A 17,733-nucleotide genomic window follows, 5' to 3' on the forward strand; every position below is an offset into this window, starting at 1 on the left:
TTTAATATGCACATAGATTGGGCTAACCAAACTGGAAGCAATACGGTGGAGGAGGATTTCCTGGAGTGCATAAGGGATGGTTTTCTAGACCAATATGTCGAGGAACCAACTAGGGGGAAGGCCATCTTAGACTGGGTGTTGTGTAATGAGAGAGGATTAATTAGCAATCTCGTTGTGCGAGGCCCCTTGGGGAAGAGTGACCATAATATGGTGGAATTCTACATTAGGATGAAGAATGAAACAGTTAATTCATGGTCCAGAACTTAAAGAAGGCTAACTTTGAAGGTATGAGGCGTGAATTGGCTAGGATAGATTGGCGAATGATACTTAAGGGGTTGACTGTGGATGGGCAATGGCAGACATTTAGAGACCGTATGGATGAAGTACAACAATTGTACATTCCTGTCTGTCGTAAAAATAAAAAAGGGAAGGTGGCTCAACCGTGGCTATCAAGGGAAATCAGGGATAGTATTAAAGCCAAGGAAGTGGCATACAAATTGGCCAGAAATAGCAGCGAACCCGGGGACTGGGAGAAATTTAGAACTCAGCAGAGGAGGACAAAGGGTTTGATTAGGGCAGGGAAAATGGAGTACGAGAAGAAGCTTGCAGGGAACATTAAGACGGATTGCAAAAGTTTCTATAGATATGTAAAGAGAAAAAGGTTAGTAAAGACAAACGTAGCTCCCCTGCAGTCAGAATCAGGGGAAGTCATAACGGGGAACAAAGAAATGGCGGACCAATTGAACAAGTACTTTGGTTCGGTATTCACTAAGGAGGACACTAACAACCTTCCGGATATAAAAGGGGTCAGAGGGTCTAGTAAGGAGGAGGAACTGAGGGAAATCCTTATTAGTCAGGAAATTGTGTTGGGGAAATTGATGGGATTGAAGGCCGATAAATCCCCAGGGCCTGATGGACTGCATCCCAGAGTACTTAAGGAGGTGGCCTTGGAAATAGCGGATGCATTGACAGTCATTTTCCAACATTCCATTCACTCTGGATCAGTTCCTATCGAGTGGAGGGTAGCCAATGTAACCCCACTTTTTAAAAAAGGAGGGAGAGAGAAAACAGGGAGTTATAGACTGGTTAGCCTGACATCGGTAGTGGGGAAAATGATGGAATCAATTATTAAGGATGTCATAGCAGCGCATTTGGAAAGAGGTAACATGATAGGTCCAAGTTAGCATGGATTTGTGAAAGGGAAATCATGCTTGACAAATCTTCTGGAATTTTTTGAGGATGTTTCCAGTAGAGTGGACAAGGGAGAACCAGTTGATGTGGTATATTTGGACTTTCAGAAGGCTTTCGACAACGTTCCACACAAGAGATTAATGTGCAAAGTTAAAGCACATGGGTTTGGGGGTAGTGTGCTGACATGGATTGAGAACTGGTTGTCAGACAGGAAGCAAAGAGTAGGAGTAAATGGGTACTTTTCAGAATGGCAGGCAGTGACTAGTGGGATACCGCAAGGTTCTGTGCTGGAGCCCCAGCTGTTTACACTGTACATTAATGATTTAGACGAGGGGATTAAATGTAGTATCTCCAAATTTGCGGGTGGCAGTGTGAGCTGCGAGGAGGCACAAGGGTGCACGGAGAAACCGGGCTGAAAAACTCCACGAGTTCCTCCAACTTCCCCGGCGCCAATGTCCGGGACGGAGATTGGGGTTCCTCACCCTCCCCGCCACCACCCTCCGACCCAGCGGGCAGGGTTTCTTTTGAAATGTTTTCGACCGGGTCGAGCAGATCCTGGGAGATGTTAAGGTTTGACTGAGCGAGCTTGGACTCTGCCTCTTCGGCTTCGCCCACCTCAGTCCCCAGGACGCTCGACCCGGCGGCGATGTCCTCTTTTGGCGGCCCCACGCTCCCGCAACAGGCAGGTTTTCTTCCCCATCCCCGGGAGACTCCAGCTGGACAGCCTTGTCTGTCTCGCTCTCCCAAGGGACAGACTCCCCCGGCCTACGGCACACGTTGGGACTGGTGGTGGGGGACGCGGGACCCACGCCAGGCGCCAACTCTTCCCGCACATCGGGACCTTGGTCCTCCTTCGTTTCCCTGGAGCTGTGCCTCCTTTTGCGTCCAGAGGGACGCGGAGGCAGGGAGACCTCCATGTCTGCCTCCGCTCCCTCCTATGTTTCTTTCCCATGCCCGAGCCCGACTACGGGCATCAAACCATCTGCAGAAGTGAGTGTGTTCAAGGACTCTGGCACGGAATGCCCCGCGCTCCCGGTGGTGTTTTGGGGCCGAGCGCAGTGATGGGACTGTTTGGCCCACTGAGGGGACTCGCCTGCAGATGTTTTTTCTTGTGCCGCGCCTTGCTCCCCCTCCCCCCCCCCCCCCCCACCGCTGGAGGACATGATGGCATTGGCCCCCGACGACGCCCACACATCTCTAACTCCGGACACGCGACGGTTACGGGGGGGGTGAGGAGTGGTGGCGGCACCAGCCTTGGTGCTTCAGATATTTTTGCGGCTTCGGGGGTGGGACAGTTCCTGCGGACATGCACCACCTCCTTACAGGCGTGGCACTGCACACCGTCCGATGTCTAGAAGATGCGGTCGGCTGTCCCCTTGTGGACCACGTTGAAGGCCCCTTCCGTTACCTCCTCCCGCGTAAGCTGAGCAAAAAGCTGGCAGCGGAAAGAGAACACATGACGGAAGCTGGCCTCCCTGAAGCTGAGCAGTATCGGATTAATCCCCGACCTCACCTCCCCCCAATTGGGGGAGGAGGAGTTCATCGGGAACAAAGGGCGGGACGTTTGAAATTACAATCCTTGGCCTTGAGGGGATCCACCGGCAGGAAGGTCCTGCCCACCGTGAGCCCCTTACCAAGTGCCAGCTCGCTCCAACCCCAGGAAGAACACAGCCTTCCTGTACATTTTGGAGGCAGCGACGATGGCCGATGCCCCAGCCATTGTCCTCACACACTCCTCGATGCTCATGTTAGGGTGAGTGTAGCTCTTGACCTCATTCTTTTTTGTTAGTAGCCTAAATGGTGGCGGAGCAGCAGGAGCCGCCTTGGCCTTTGCTACCACGCATACGTAAGTCGGGGCTGGCCCCGCCACCGGCCGAGATGGACTCTCAATAACAGGGTCTCTCAAGGGTTACACTCGTCCCAAGTCACAGGCCTAAAGGTCTTAATGGCCTCTAATTGAGCAGAGGGACTCAATGAGGCACATCTCTCCCCTGCTTGTACACAATTGGGAGGGGATTCCTGTACCGGCTGCTCCTGCACACTCTCCACGTTGCCATCCTCGTCTGCCGCCCGGACACGCCATGGCATACCATCTTGCCGTCCAGAGGAGGCGGGGGTCCCCGATGGAGTGTACTCTACGCGGGAGTCCTCCCACTATTTATCGGGGACTTGGCCTGGAGGGTGGTGCACGGAGCAGTCCCGTGCAATAAATTTTTAAGTCGGTTCACGGGCTCCCAGGCCGCTTGCAATTTCTGCGGTCTGGAAGAGTCCGTGTTCCACGTTTTTATGGATTGTGTGAGGTTGCAGCCCCTGTTCCATTATTTAAAGGGGCTGCTCCTCAATTTCTGGTTGCACTTCAGTCCCACACTCCTGATCTTCGGGCATCCTGTGCGGAGGGGAGCGGGTAGGTCCGAGGGCCTCCTCGTAGGACTGCTCCTGGGCACGGCCAAGGGGGCCATCAGCCGGTCCAGGCAGCGGGCGGTCGAGGGGGTCGTTCAGCCTGACTACCTGCCTCTCTTCCGTGCCTGCATCTGGGCCAGGGTGTCCTTAGAGATGGAGCACGCGGTGTCCACCGGTACGCTCGCGGCCTTCCGCGAGAGGTGGGTGCCGGAGGGACTGGAGTGCATCATCACCCCCGGCAACCAAATTTTAATTTGATTTTATTTGTTTTAAAGTTTAATTTGTTTTAATTGCCGGGTTTTAGTGTCCCCCTCCCCTTTTATAGGGGGCACTTGTAAATTATATGAATTTATTGCCCAAAAAATTTTTTTTTAAAAACAAAACAAAAAAAAATCAAAAAAACACAAAAAAAAAAGGGGCAGTTGAAAAGTGTCTGGAGTGTTCCCCAGCTTAGGGGGCACTTGATTTAATGTTAATTATGTTTTACTCCAAAAGAGTTGGGAGGGGATTCCTGTACAGGCTGCTCCTGCACACTCTCCACGTTGCCAACCTCGTCTGCCGTCCGGACACGCCATCGCGCACCATCCTGCCGTCCGGAGGTGGCGGGGGTCCCCAATGGAGTGCTCTCTACGTGGGAGTTCTCCCCTTATTTATTGGACTTGGCCTGGTGGCTGTTGCACTGAGCAGTCCCATGCAATAAGTTTTTAAGTTGGTTCACATGTACCCAGGCCCCCTGTAATTTCTGCGGTCTAAAGGAGTCCATGTTCCACATATATATTGAATGTGCGAGGTTGCAGCCCCTCTTCTAATATCCCACACTCCTGATCTTAGGGCACCCTGTGCGGAGGGGAGCGGAAGGCCTCCTCGTAGGACTACTCCTGGGCATGGCCAAGGGGTCCATCACCCAGTACAGGCAGCGGGCGGTCGAGGGGGTCATTCAGCCCGACTGCATGCCTCTCTTCCGCGGTTACATCCGAGCCAGGGTGTCCCTGGAGATGGAGCACATGGTGTCCACCAGTACACTTGTGGCCTTCCTCAAGAGGTGGGCGCTGGAGGGACTGGAGTGCATCATCACGCCCGACAACCAAATTTTAATTTGTACCAATTGACTGTCTAACGTTGAATTTGTTTAAGTTTGTCAGTTTTAGTGCCTCCCCTCCCCCCCACCCCTTTTAGCCAGGGGGCACTTGATTTAACGTTTTATTGTTTTACAGATACAACAAAATAGTTGTACACAATTGGGGGCAGGGCCTTTTCCCTCTGCTCAGTAATTTTAATTGATTGTGAAAGGAAAGAGAGACAGAGAGCGAGGAGGAGGGGCGAGGGTGGTGGGAAGTAGGGAGGCTGTGAGGGCAGGGTCGCCCACAGTGTTGGGTAGTTGTTTGCAGGGGTGCACTCTCCTGATGGTAATAAGCAAAGTCTCTTTTAGGTGGTCTTCTGCTGGGGGGCGGGGAGAAGATCTGTTCACCCGGGTTGGCTGGAACCACCCAGGCACAGTCCTCCACCAGGTGTTAACGATGTTAAATTAGTGGAAAAAAGTCTTCACCCAGGCAGCTCCAGCTATCCCGGGCCAGGCAATGGGGGAGGGATGTTTTTCGTGGTGTGTGGGGCCTAAGTATTAATAAGAACCCCACACACTTACATATACACACACACAACCTCCATGATGTTCCGGCCTTCTTTCCTCCCCCCACCGATAAAACAAAGTCTTTATGGAGAGTGCACTAAAACACCCACCTGGCTCTCCTTCATTCCACACAGTTGACGAGTAATTGAATGCCAGTTGTTCCTTCACCCTCTCAAACTCTGCAGCAGTAACAGGAGTATTGTCAGCTCGCTCTCCTCCTCCTTCTCCCAGAGGCTCACTGGCACCCTGTATATGCAGAAGTAAGGCAGCTTCTCTTCCTCCTCTTCTCATAAGAACATAAGCACATAAGAAATAGGAGCAGGAGTAGGCCATACGGCCCCTCGAGTCTGTTCCGCCATTTAATACGATCGTGGCTGACCCGATCATGGGCTCGGGTCCTTTTCCCTGCCTGCTCCCCATAATCCCTTATTCCCTTTATAGAAACATAAAAAATAGGTGCAGGAGTAGGCCATTTGGCCCTTCAAGCCTGCACCACCATTCAATATGATCATGGCTGATCATCACCTCAGTACCCCATTCCTGTTTCTCTCCATACCCCTTGATCCCTTTAGCCGTAAGGGTCATATCTAACTCCCTTTTGAATATATCTAACGAACTGGCCTCAACAACTTTCTGTGGTAGAGAATTCTCTGAGTGAAGAAGTTTCTCCTCATCTCAGTCCTAAATGGCTTACCCCTTATCCTTCGACTGTGACCCCTGGTTCTGGACTTCCCCAACATCGGGAACATTCTTCCTGCATCTAACCTGTCCAGTCCTGTCAGAATTTTATAAGTTTCTATGAGACCCCCTCTCATTCTTCTAAACTCCAGTGAATATAAGCCTAGTCGATCCAGTCTGTCTTCATATGTCAGTCCTGCCATCCCGGGAATCAGTCTGGTGAACCTTCGCTGCTTCATAGCAAGAATATCCTTCCTCAGATGCGGAGTCCAAAACTGTACACAATATTCAAGGTGTGGCCTTACCAAGGCCCTGAACAGCTGCAGTAAGACCTCCCTGCTCCTATACTCGAATCCTCTCGCTATGAAGGCCAACATGCCATTTGCCGCCTTCACCGCCTGCTGTACCTGTATCAGTTAAGAAACTGTCTATCTCTGTCTTAAATCCATTCAATGTCCCAGCTTCCACAGCACTCTGAGGCAGTGAATTCCACAGATTCACAATCCTCTGAGAAGAAATTCCTCCTCATCTCAGTTTTAAATGGGTGGCCCCTTATTTTAAGATTAGGTTCCCATCGGTGGAAACATCCTCTCTGCATCCACCTTGTCAAGCCCCCTCATAATCTTATATGTTTCGATAAGATCACCTCTCATTCTCCTGAATTCCAAAGAGTAGAGGCCCAACGTACTCAACCTCTTCTCATAAGTCAACCCACTCATCTCCGGAATCAACCTAGTGGACCTTCTCTGAACAGCCTCCAAAGCAAGTATATCCTTTCTTAAATATGAAAATCAAAACTGCACGCAGTATTCCAGGTGTGGCCTGTATAACTGTAGCAAGGCTTCCCTGCTTTTATACTTCATCCCCTTTGCAATAAAGGCCAAGATTCCATTGGCCTTCCTGATCACTTGCTGTACCTACATGCTGACCTTTTGTGTTTCATGTACAAATACCCCCAGGTTCCGTTATACTGCAGCACTTTGCAATTTTTCTTCATTTAAATAACAACTTGCTCTTTGATTTTTTTCTGCCAAGATTATACTCCAACATCTCACTTTCCAACATTATACTCCATCTGCCAAATTTTTGCCCACTCACTTAGCCTGTCTATGTCCTTTTGCTGATTTTTTGTGTCCTCCTCACACATTGCTTTTCCTCTTATCCTCGTCAGCAAACTTGGCTACATCACACTCAGTCCCTTCTTCCAAGTCATTAATATAGATTGTAAATAGTTGGGGTCCCAGCACTGATCCCTGCGGCACCCCACTAGTTACTGATTACCAACCCGAGAATGAACCATTTATCCCGATTCTCTCTTTTCTGTTAGTTAGCCAATCCTCTATCCATGCCAATAAATTACTCCCAACCTTGTGAACTTTTATCTTGTACAGTAACCTTTTATGTGGCACTTTATCAAATGCCTTCTTGGGGTCCAAATACACCACATCCACTGGTTCCCCTTTATCCACCCTGTTCATTACATCCTCCAAGAATTCCAGCAAATTTGTCAAACACGACTTCCCCTTCATGCTGACTCTGCTTGATTGAATTTTTCCAAATGTTCTGCTACTGCTTCTTTAATAATGGACTCCAACATTTTCCCAACCACAGATGTTAGGCTAACTGGTCTATAGTTTCCTGCTTTTTGTCTGCCTCCTTTTTTAAATAGGGGCATTACATTTGCAGTTTTCCAATCTGCTGGGACCGCCCCAGAATCCAGATAAATTACAATCAACGCATCCACTATCCCTGCCGCGACTTCTCTTAAGACCCAAGGATCAAGCCATCAGGTCCAGGGGATTTATCTGCCTTTAGTCCCATTATCTTACTGAGTACCACCACCTTAGTGATTGTGTCAAGTTCCTCCTCCCTATAGCCCTTGACTGTCCACTGTTGAGATATTGTTTGTGTCCTCTACCGTAAAGACTGATGTAAAATATTTGTTCAGAGTTTCTGCCATCTCCATGTTCCCCATTATTCTGCCATCTCCATGTTCCCCATTACTAATTCCCCGGTCTCGTACTCTAAGGGACCAACATTTACTTTAGTCACTTTTCCTTTTTATATACCTTTAGAAACTCTTGCTATCTGTTTTTATATTCTGTGCTAGTTTACTTTCATAGTCTATCTTCCCTTTCTTAATAATTTTTTTAGTCATTCTTTGTTGGCTTTTAAAAGCTTCCCAACCTTCTGTCCTCCCACTAATTTTGGCCACTTTGTATGCCCTTGTTTTTAATTGGATACCGTCCTTTATTTCTTTAGTTAGCCTCGGATGACTATCTTTTCTTTTACACCCTTTCCTCCTCACTGGAATATATTTTTCTTGAGAGTTGAGAAATATCTCCTTAAATGTACACCACTGTTCATCACTCTAATCTATTTTCCCAGTCCACTTTAGCCAACTCTGCTCTCATACCTTCATAGTCTCCTTTATTTAAGCTTAGTACGCTGGTTTGAGATCTAACTTTCTCACCCTCCATCACTCATTCCAAGGCGTTACTTTACTTGGAGATTGTTTATTAATCCTGTCTCATTACACAGGACTAGATCTAAGAGAGCCTGCCCCCTGGCTGGTTCCATTACATACTGCTCAAGGAACCCGTCCCTTATGCACTCCATGAACTCTTCCTCGAGGCTACCCAGACCAATTTGATTTGTCCAATCAATATGAAGGTTAAAATCAACATGCTTTTTGCTGTTCCCTTTTTACAAGCCCCCACCATTTCCTGGTTTATACTCCAACCACCAGTGACTTTTCCCCCTTATTATTCCTTATCTCCACCCAAACTGTTTCAACATCCTGATTATTTGAGCCAATATAATTTCTCACTATTGCAGTGATTCCATCCTTTATCAACAGAGCTACCCCACCTCCTTTGCCTGTCTGTTTGTCCTACCGGATTGTTAAGTACCCCGGAATATTTAGTTCCCAGTCCTGGTCACCTTGCAACCATGTCTCTGCAATGGCTATCAAATCATAGTGATTTGTAGCTATTTGTGCCGTAAACTCATCTATTTTGTTATGAATGCTACGTGCATTTAGACAAAGCGCCTTTAAATTTAATTTTTTTACCCTTTTTTCCTGCTTGTTTCCCCTCTCCTTCAAACTTTTTTTTTATTTTGCTTTCTAATTTCAGCTTTACTCCCCTCCCTACTGAATCTATTTTCAGGTTCCCATCCCCCTGCCATGCTAGTTTAAACCCTCCCCAGCAACATGAGCAAACCCCCCCGCAAGTCTATTGGTTCCGGCTCTGTTGAGGTGCAACCCGTCCGGCTTGTACAGGTCCCATCTCCCCCAGAAGTGGTCCAATGCCTCAGGAAACTAAAGCCCTCCTGCCTGCACCATCTCTCCAGCCGCACATTCATCTACTCTATCCTCCTATTTCTGTACTCACTAGCTCGTGGCACCGTGCAACAGCTCTACAAACCTGTGAGCAAACTCTCAGGTGTATACATTACACCTCCAATTTTATTCCTGGGTCCTGCATCTTTCTCTGAGCGCAATAGCACTCCACTTCTGGCAGTCCTGTAGATGGGGTGAGGTGTGATGTGTGTGCATGCACTTGGTTGTAACACTAGGTGGAAAGAGTAGGTAAGGAAATTGTGTCCTTTTCGTGAAGGATTCAAATGTCGGGACATGAGCTAAAAAACCAGATAGTTGGGAGCAAGAGGGGAAATCCGAGAAACTTATTCAGTCAAAAGGGATTTGAGTTGTGGAATAAGTTACTAGGGAAGGACACTGAAGTGTAAATGGGACCATGAGACACGCAAATGTGTTTCTGCGGGGAGAGAAGGGATAGAGAGGTACAGTGCTTAGATGGGGTTGGGGGACATGGCGAGAAGGTGGGGTTAGGGATATGGTGAGAAAGTAGGTAGATTATTCTTTGAGAAATAAACAGGATTGTTTGGATCAGGAACTCCGCACCTTGCTTAGTCTTCCTTCCGCAGCCCTTACTAACCACTACCTAATAAATTTACTTACACGGCCATAGATGTTTACAGCACAGAAGGAACCAATTCAGCTCATGTCTGTGCCTTTTTAAAACTTTGTTCCTGGAATGTTGGCGCGCTGGCAAGGCCAGCATTTGTTGCCCATTCTCAGTTGCCCCGAGAAAGTGGTGATGGGCCGCCGCCTTGAACCGCTGCAGGTGGTGAAGGTGCTCCCATAGTGCTGTTCGGGAGGGTGTTCCAGGATTTTGACCCAGCAACTATGAAGGAACAGCGATATATTTCCAAGTCAGGATGGTGTGTGACTTGAAGGGGAACTTGCAGGTGATGGTGTTCCCATGCACCTGCTGCCCTTCTCTTTCTAGGTGGTGGAGGTTGTGGGTTTGTGAGGTGCTGTCGAAGAAGCCTTGGCGAGTTGCTGCAGTGCATCTTGTAGATGGTACACTCTGTAGCCAATGTGCGCCAGTGGTGGAGGGAGTGAATGTTTAAAATGGTGGATGGGGTGTCAGTTAAGTGGGCTGTTTTGTCCTGGATGGTGTTGAGCTTCTTGTTGTTTGAGTTGCATTCATCCAGGCAAGTGGAGAGTATTCCATCACACTCTTGACTTGTGCCTTATAGATGGTAGAAAGGTTTTGGGGAATCAGAAGATGAGACTTGCCACAGAATACCCAGCCTCTGACCTCTTGTAGCCACAATATTTACGTGGCTGGTTCAGTTAAGTTTCTGGTCAATGGTGACCCCCCAGGATATTGATGTTGGGGGATTCAGTGAAGCTAATGCCGTTGAGTGACATGGAGTGGTGGTTAGACACTCTCTTGTTGGCGATAGTCATTACCTGCCACTTGTGTGGCACAAATGTTACTTGCCACTTATCAGCCCAAGCTTGAATGTCGTCCAGGTCTTGCTGCATGCGGGCATGGACTGCTTCATTATCTGAGGAGTTGCAAATGGAACTGAACGCTGCAATCACCTCGCCTCTGGAATTTAGCTCTTTTTCCATGTTTGGACCAAGGCTATAATGAGGTCTGGAGCCAAGTGGTCCCGGCAGAACCCAAACTGAGCATTGGTGAGTAAGTGCCACTTGATAGCACTGTAGACGACATCTTCCATCACTTTGCTGATGATTGAGAGTAGACTGATGGGGCTGTAATTGGCCGGATTGGATTTGTTCTGTTATTTGTGGATCGGGCATACCTGGGCAATTTTCCACATTGTCGGGTAGATGCCAGTGTTGTAGCTGTACTGGAGCAGCTTGGCTAGAGGCACAGCTCATTCTGGAGCACAAGGCTTCAGCCTGACAGCTGAGATATTGTCTGGCCCCATAGCCTTTGCTGTATCCAGTGTGCTCAGCCGTTTTGTGATGTCATTTGGAGTGAATCGAATTGGCTGAAGACTGGCTTCTTTGATGGTGAGGACCTCAGAAGGAGGCCAAGCTGGATCATCCATTCTGCACTTCTGGCTGAAGATGGTTGCAAATTCTTCACCACCATTCACAACTGGATGTGACAGGACTGCAGAGCTTTGATCTGATCCGTTGATTGTAGGATTGCTTAACTCTGTTTATAGCATGCTACTTCTGGTGTTTAGCATGCATGTAGCCCTGTGTTTCAGCTTCCCCAGGTTGGCACCTCATTTTTAGGTATGCCTGGTGCTTCACCTGGCATGCTCTTCTACACTCATTGAACCAGGGTTGCTCGCCAAGCTTGATGATGGTAGAGTGAGGGATATGCCGGCCCATACAGATCATAGTGGAATACAATTGTGTTGCTGCTGATGGCCCACAGCACTTCATGGATGCCCAGTTTCGAGCTGCTAGACCTGTTCTGAATCTAACCCATTTAGCACGGTGGTTGTGCCACACAATACGATGGAGGGTGACCTGAGTGTGAAGATGGGACTTCGTCTTCACAAGGGTTGTGCAGTGGTCACTGCTGTCATGGAAAGATGCATCTGCGACAGGTAGATTGGTGAGGATGTGGTCAAGTAGGTTTTGCCCTTGTGTTGGTTCTCATTACCTGCTACAACCCCAGTCTGGCAGTTGTATCCTTCAGGACTCTGCCAGCTCGGTCAATAGTGGTGCTACAGAGCCACTCTTGGCGATGGACATCGAAGTCCCCAGCCCAGAGTACATTCTGTGCCCTGTGTTTCTTCCAAGTGGTGTTCAACATGGAGGAGTGCTGATTCATGAGCTGAGGGAGGACGGTAGGTGGTAATCAGCAGGAGGTTTACTTGCCCATGCTTGACCTGAAACCATGAAACTTCACGGGGTCCGGGGTCAATGTTGAGGACTCGCGACTGTATACCACTGTACCGCTACCTCTGGTGGGTCTTTCCTGCTGATGGGACAGGACATACCCAGGGATGGTGATGGAGGAGTACGGGACATTGGCTGAAAGGTATGATTTTGTGAGTGTGACTATGTCAGGCTGTTGCTTGACTAATCTGTGGGACGGCTCTCTCAATTTTGGCACAAGTCCACAGATGTTGGTGAGGAGGACTTTGCATGGTCGATTGGGCTGGGTGTGCCATTGTCATGTCCATAGCCGATGCAGAGGTCCGGTTTTCTTTTTATGGTTTCTTGTAGCAGTTTGGTACAACTGAGTGGCTTGCTTGGCCATTTCAGAGGGCAGTTGAGAGTCAAACACATTGGTGTGAGTCTGGAGTCACACACAAACCAGACTGGGTAAGGACGGCAGATTTCCTTTCCTGAAGGACATTAGTGAACCAGGTGGGTTTTTACGACAATCCGGTAGTTTCATGGTCCCCATTAGAAATACTAACTTTTTATTCCAGATTTATTTAATCAACTGCATTTAAATTCCACAGCTCCTGTGATGGGATTTAAACTCGCATATCCGGATTATTAGTCCAGGCCTCTGGATTAGTAATCCAGTAACATAATCACTATGTTACCATTCCTGACACTATCTCTTTGATAGTGCAATCGCAAAAATCCCCATAACCCTGTATCAATCCGAAACTTATCCCCCATAACCCTACTCTCCCCAAAGCCATGTATCAATCCCAAACTTATCCCCATAACCTTGTATCCATCCCAAATTAATCGCCATAACCCTGTATCAATCCCAAACTATTCCCCAGAGCCCTGTGTCATTCCCAAACTATTCCCCATAGCCCTGTGTCATTCCCAAACTAATCCCTGTAACCCTGCTCTCTCCCCATAGTCCTGTATTCGTGTGTGGACAATGCGGGAGAGGCTGCATTTATTGGCCATGGTTTGTTGCCCAGAGAAGATGGTGAAGGTGCTCCCACAATGTAGGGAGTTCCAGGATTTTGATCCAGTGACGAATAAGGATCCTATATACATGGCCAGACTGATGTGTGACTTGGAGTGGAACTTGGAGATAATGGTGTTCCTGCAACATTGATCATCTTGTCCTTCTCGGTGGTTGAGGTTGCAGAGGAGGGAGCTGCTGTTGAAGTAAGCTTCCCACAGGTATCCTGTGAAGTCGTGCTCCCTTCTCGTGTGAATCCCGTGGTTGAGTAATATGGGGTCAGTATGTTTCAGCAGTATGCACAGTACTTGTATGGTCCTGTGACGTAATTTTGGTTGTTTTATTTGTTTTACGCAGAGAAATCTTCAACAGAAACCTGCACACCCTCCAGCAGTTGTCTGAACTTACTGATGAGAGTGTCCCTGCTGCTGATCTTTTGCACACCCTCTTCTACATACCCATCAGACACTTGCACGATTATGCCCGTGTGCTGCTAAAACTTGCAACCTGTTTCGAAGTGGTAAGTGAAATCTCGCACTCGTCACGTCCTGCATTGGTTTATTTTTTCCACCTTCAAGTGGCCTTATTCAGCTTGGAAGGTGTATGATCAAAGTCTAACCTGATCCCAGATGAAGCCTTCATTGTAAGTGTGTAGTCAGCACAGTGAAGGGGAGAGCTGTAGTGTCCGTGGTGATGAAAAACCAAGTATTCATACTCAATGTTCCCTCTTATTTTTTGGGGGGTGTGCGGCCCTTTTAAGGGGCTGCTCGGCCCATTCACAGTGCGCAAAACTTTACATTGAAAAAGCTGGTCCTGGGCTGTGCGGGACCAGCCGAGTGTGCACCCTATAGGGAACGGTGCTGGCATTGGGCAGGGAGGTGATGTAGGTGCCCCAGGCAGTGTGTCCAACTAATATAGTAGTGCTGCCAAATCTTTTTCTTTGGGTGATGATGTGTTGGGTCACGTGGCTCCATGGTCTCACTCTGGAAGGATCTTTGGGCAGTTCCATTTGAATAATGGGACCTGGACTTTGGACAAACCGAAGAAATGAGCAGATTTGCTCCTGGTCAAACCTATCAGGGTGGCATGACCACATCATTGAAGCACCAAGATAGATAGTCAAAGGACGCAGGCTCCAATCTCCCCACTCAATCCTTGTTTACTTACAATTCCTTCTTGAATATAGTTGTGCAGCCCAAGAGTTTGGGGTGGGGGAGTGGGCAGACAAGGTCTGGGAAAATGAGGTCTGAATTATTAGTTGTAAACTCTGTTCCAATTCTAGTATGCCTGGTAGATGACAAACAGGCAATTCAGATGTTTCCTACAGTGGAGAGGACAGGTCTGCAATGGAGTTGGCTGTCCTCATCCAGTCTGCGTGGCTTTGGACTGGCAAACTGCCTGCTTTTACCTGCAGACTGCGGAAGCCGACTACTGTACTCATTCATTGAACAAATTGCGGTTTCTAAAACTCTGAAGGTGCTGACAGCATTTCCCTCTGGATAGCTATTTCTGTTGCATTCATGAATGGGCGAGGCCACCAACCCGTCCTTCCATTCTGAGCCCACTGGTAACCAAACACCACTTTGCATGTAATCCTGCTGCATGGATGGAAGCAGGTGGCTCAATGGTGGTCCTGCTGAGAGACACGAGGAGGGCTTGCAAAGGTCTTGCCTGCAGCAACTTGGCATAAAGATGGTTGGTAGTGGAGATTTGTAGCTGTTGAGCTCACCAAGCTGTTAGTGCTTGAGAATGGAGCACTTGCATTTCCCCATGCTGGGGAAAAACTCTCAGAGCAGTTAAGGTACAGGTTAGATACAGAGTAAAGCTCCCTTTGCACAGTACCATCAAACACTCCCAGGGCAGGTGTACAGCACTGGTTAGATACAGAATAAAGCTCCCTCGACACTGTCCAATCAAACATCCCAGGGTATGTTGGATATAGGACAGTTGTCTGCGATAACTGAGGGGTCAAGGGTGGGTTTTTTGAGGAGGGGGTGATGACGTCAGATTTGAAGGGGAGGGGAAGAGGGTACAGTTTGAGATCAGTTAGCATGGGGGCCAGGAAGGGAAGTTGGATGATCTGTAGTTTTGTGGGAATAGGATCAAGAGAGCAGGTTGAATATTCCAGGGTATGGGGGAGTAGGATTAGAATGGGTGGGATATTCCGGGGTATGGGGATTGGGATTAGATTGGATGAGATATTCCAGGGTATGGGGATTGGAATTAGATTGGGTGAGATATTCCGGGGTGGATTGAGTGGGATTAGATTGGATGGGATAATCTGAGGTGTGGGGAGTGGAAGCAGACTAGGTGGCCATTAAAACAAACACAAGTAAGGGCATCATATTTAGATAGGCGCTCTTATTTATATGTCTGTACCAGTAGGTGCAGATCCCTTGTGTCAGGATTGAGTTACAAGGAAAAGTTAGAAAAATGTGGATTCCGAAGGTCCCCCCTCATTGGAGGGGGTGGGGGGGGGGTCACTGGTAATTTTGATGATGAGGTTGACAGGGAGAAGCCTGGTTTTTGACTGCTACTTTTTAAAAAAAAACAACTGTTTCCCCTTTCAAATTTGGACTCCCACTCACACTCTCTTTTTTGACATGCCGTTCCCCCTCTGAATTTAGTCAGGTTTCAAGTTTTTTTGGGGGTTGGAGGGAGTGGCAGGTAGTTGAGAGGATTTTGTATGAAGATGAGACTTAAGGATTTAATTAGAAGGGAATTTTCAGTCTTGCGTTGAAGATAATACCAAGATGCTGCTCCGTGTGTGAGCTACACAGAACAGGAGTGTGTTTGAGGCGATTTCTTTTTTACTCTCAGCTGGAGCAAATGTAAGGGGAGTAGAAACACTCTCAGCATCTCTGGATTAGAAACATAGAAAATAGGTGCAGGAGTAGGCCATTCGGCCCGTCAAGCCTGCACCACTATTCAATAAGATCATGGCTGATCATTCCTCAGTACCCCTTTCCTGCTTTCTCTCCATACCCCTTGATCCCCTTAGCCGTAAGGGCCATATCTAACTCCCTCTTGAATATATCCAATGAACTGGCATCAACAACTGTCGACAGCAAGGAATTCCACAGGCTAACAACTCTCTGAGTGAAGAAGTTTCTCCTCATCTCAGTCCTAAATGGCCAACCCCTTATCCTAAGGCTGTGTACCCTGGTTCTGGACTTCCCCAACATCGGGAACAATCTACCCGCATCTAACTTGTCCCGTCCCGTCAGAATCTTGTATGTTTCTATGAGATCCCCTCTCATCCTTCTAAACTCCGGTATATAAAGGCCCGGTTGATCCAGTCTCTCCTCATATGTCAGTCCAGCCATCCCGAGAATCAGTCTGGTGAACCTTCGCTGCACTCCCTCAATAGCAAGAACGTCCTTCCTCAGATTAGGAGACCAAAACTGAACACAATACTCCAGGTGTGGCCTCACGAATGCCCTGTACAACTGTAGCAACACCTCCCTGCCCCTGTACTCAAATCCCCTCGCTATGAAGGCCAACATGCCATTTGCTTTCTTAACCGCCTGCTGTACCTGCATGCCAACCTTCAATGACTGATGCACCATAACACCCAGGTCTCGTTGCACCTCCCCTTTTCCTAATCTGCCGCCATTCAGATAATCTGTCTTCGTGTTTTTGTCCCCAAAGTGGATAACCTCACATTTATCCACACTATACTACATCTGCCATGCATTTGCCCACTCACCTAACCTGTCCAAGTCACCCTGAACCTCTTAGCGTCCCCCTCACAGCTCTCACCACCACTCAGTTTAGTGTCATCTGCTAACTTGGAGATATTACACTCAATTCCTTCATCCAAATCATTGATGTATATTGTAAAGAGCTGGGGTCCCAGCACTGAGCCCTGCGGCACTCCACTAGTCACAGCCTGCCATTCTGAAAAGAACCCGTTTATCCCGACTCTCTGCTTCCTGTCTGCCAACCAGTTCTCTGTCCACGTCAGTATATTACCCCCAGTATCATGTGCTTTGATTTTGCACACCAATCTCTTGTGTGGGACCTTGTCAAAAGCATTTTGAAAGTCCAAATACACCACATCCACTGGTTCTCCCTTGTCCACTCTACTAGTTACATCCTCAAAATATTCCAGATTTGTCCAGCATGATTTCCTCCTCTTAAATTATGCTGACTTGGACCGATCCTGTCACTGCTTTCCAAATGCGCTGCTGTTTCATAGAAACATAGAAACATAGAAAATAGGTGCAGGAGTAGGCCATTCGGCCCTTCTAGCCTGCACCGCCATTCAATGAGTTCATGGCTGAACATGCAACTTCAGTACCCCATTCCTGCTTTCTCACCATATCCCTTGATCCCCTTAGTAGTAAGGACGACATCTAACTCTTTTTTGAATATATTTAGTGAATTGGCCTCAACAACTTTCTGTGGTAGAGAATTCCACAGGTTCATCACTCTCTGGGTGAAGAAGTTCCTCCTCATCTCGGTCCTAAATGGCTTACCCCTTATCCTTGGACTGTGACCCCTGGTTCTGGACTTCCCCAACATTGGGAACATTCTTCTTGCATCTAACCTGTCTAAACCCATCAGAATTTTAAACATTTCTATGAGGTCCCCTCTCATTCTTCTGAACTCCAGTGAATACAAGCCCAGTTGATCCAGTCTTTCTTGATA

At 48.1% G+C, this 17,733-nt stretch overlaps 1 protein-coding gene across 8 annotated transcripts in view; it reads left to right on the forward strand.

Moving 5' to 3' along the window:
• als2b (alsin Rho guanine nucleotide exchange factor ALS2 b) overlaps positions 1-17,733 on the forward strand; it is a 191,049-nt gene that overhangs the window by 75,500 nt on the left and 97,816 nt on the right. For all 8 annotated transcript variants that reach the window (XM_070876070.1, XM_070876068.1, XM_070876069.1 and 5 more), the window contains one exon: positions 13,438-13,600. In XM_070876070.1, the coding sequence (XP_070732171.1) occupies positions 13,438-13,600 (163 nt within the window). The remainder of the gene's footprint in view (positions 1-13,437; positions 13,601-17,733) is intronic.

The sequence above is a fragment of the Pristiophorus japonicus genome, chromosome 3, assembly GCF_044704955.1.
Source record: "Pristiophorus japonicus isolate sPriJap1 chromosome 3, sPriJap1.hap1, whole genome shotgun sequence".
Taxonomy (NCBI): domain Eukaryota; kingdom Metazoa; phylum Chordata; class Chondrichthyes; family Pristiophoridae; genus Pristiophorus; species Pristiophorus japonicus.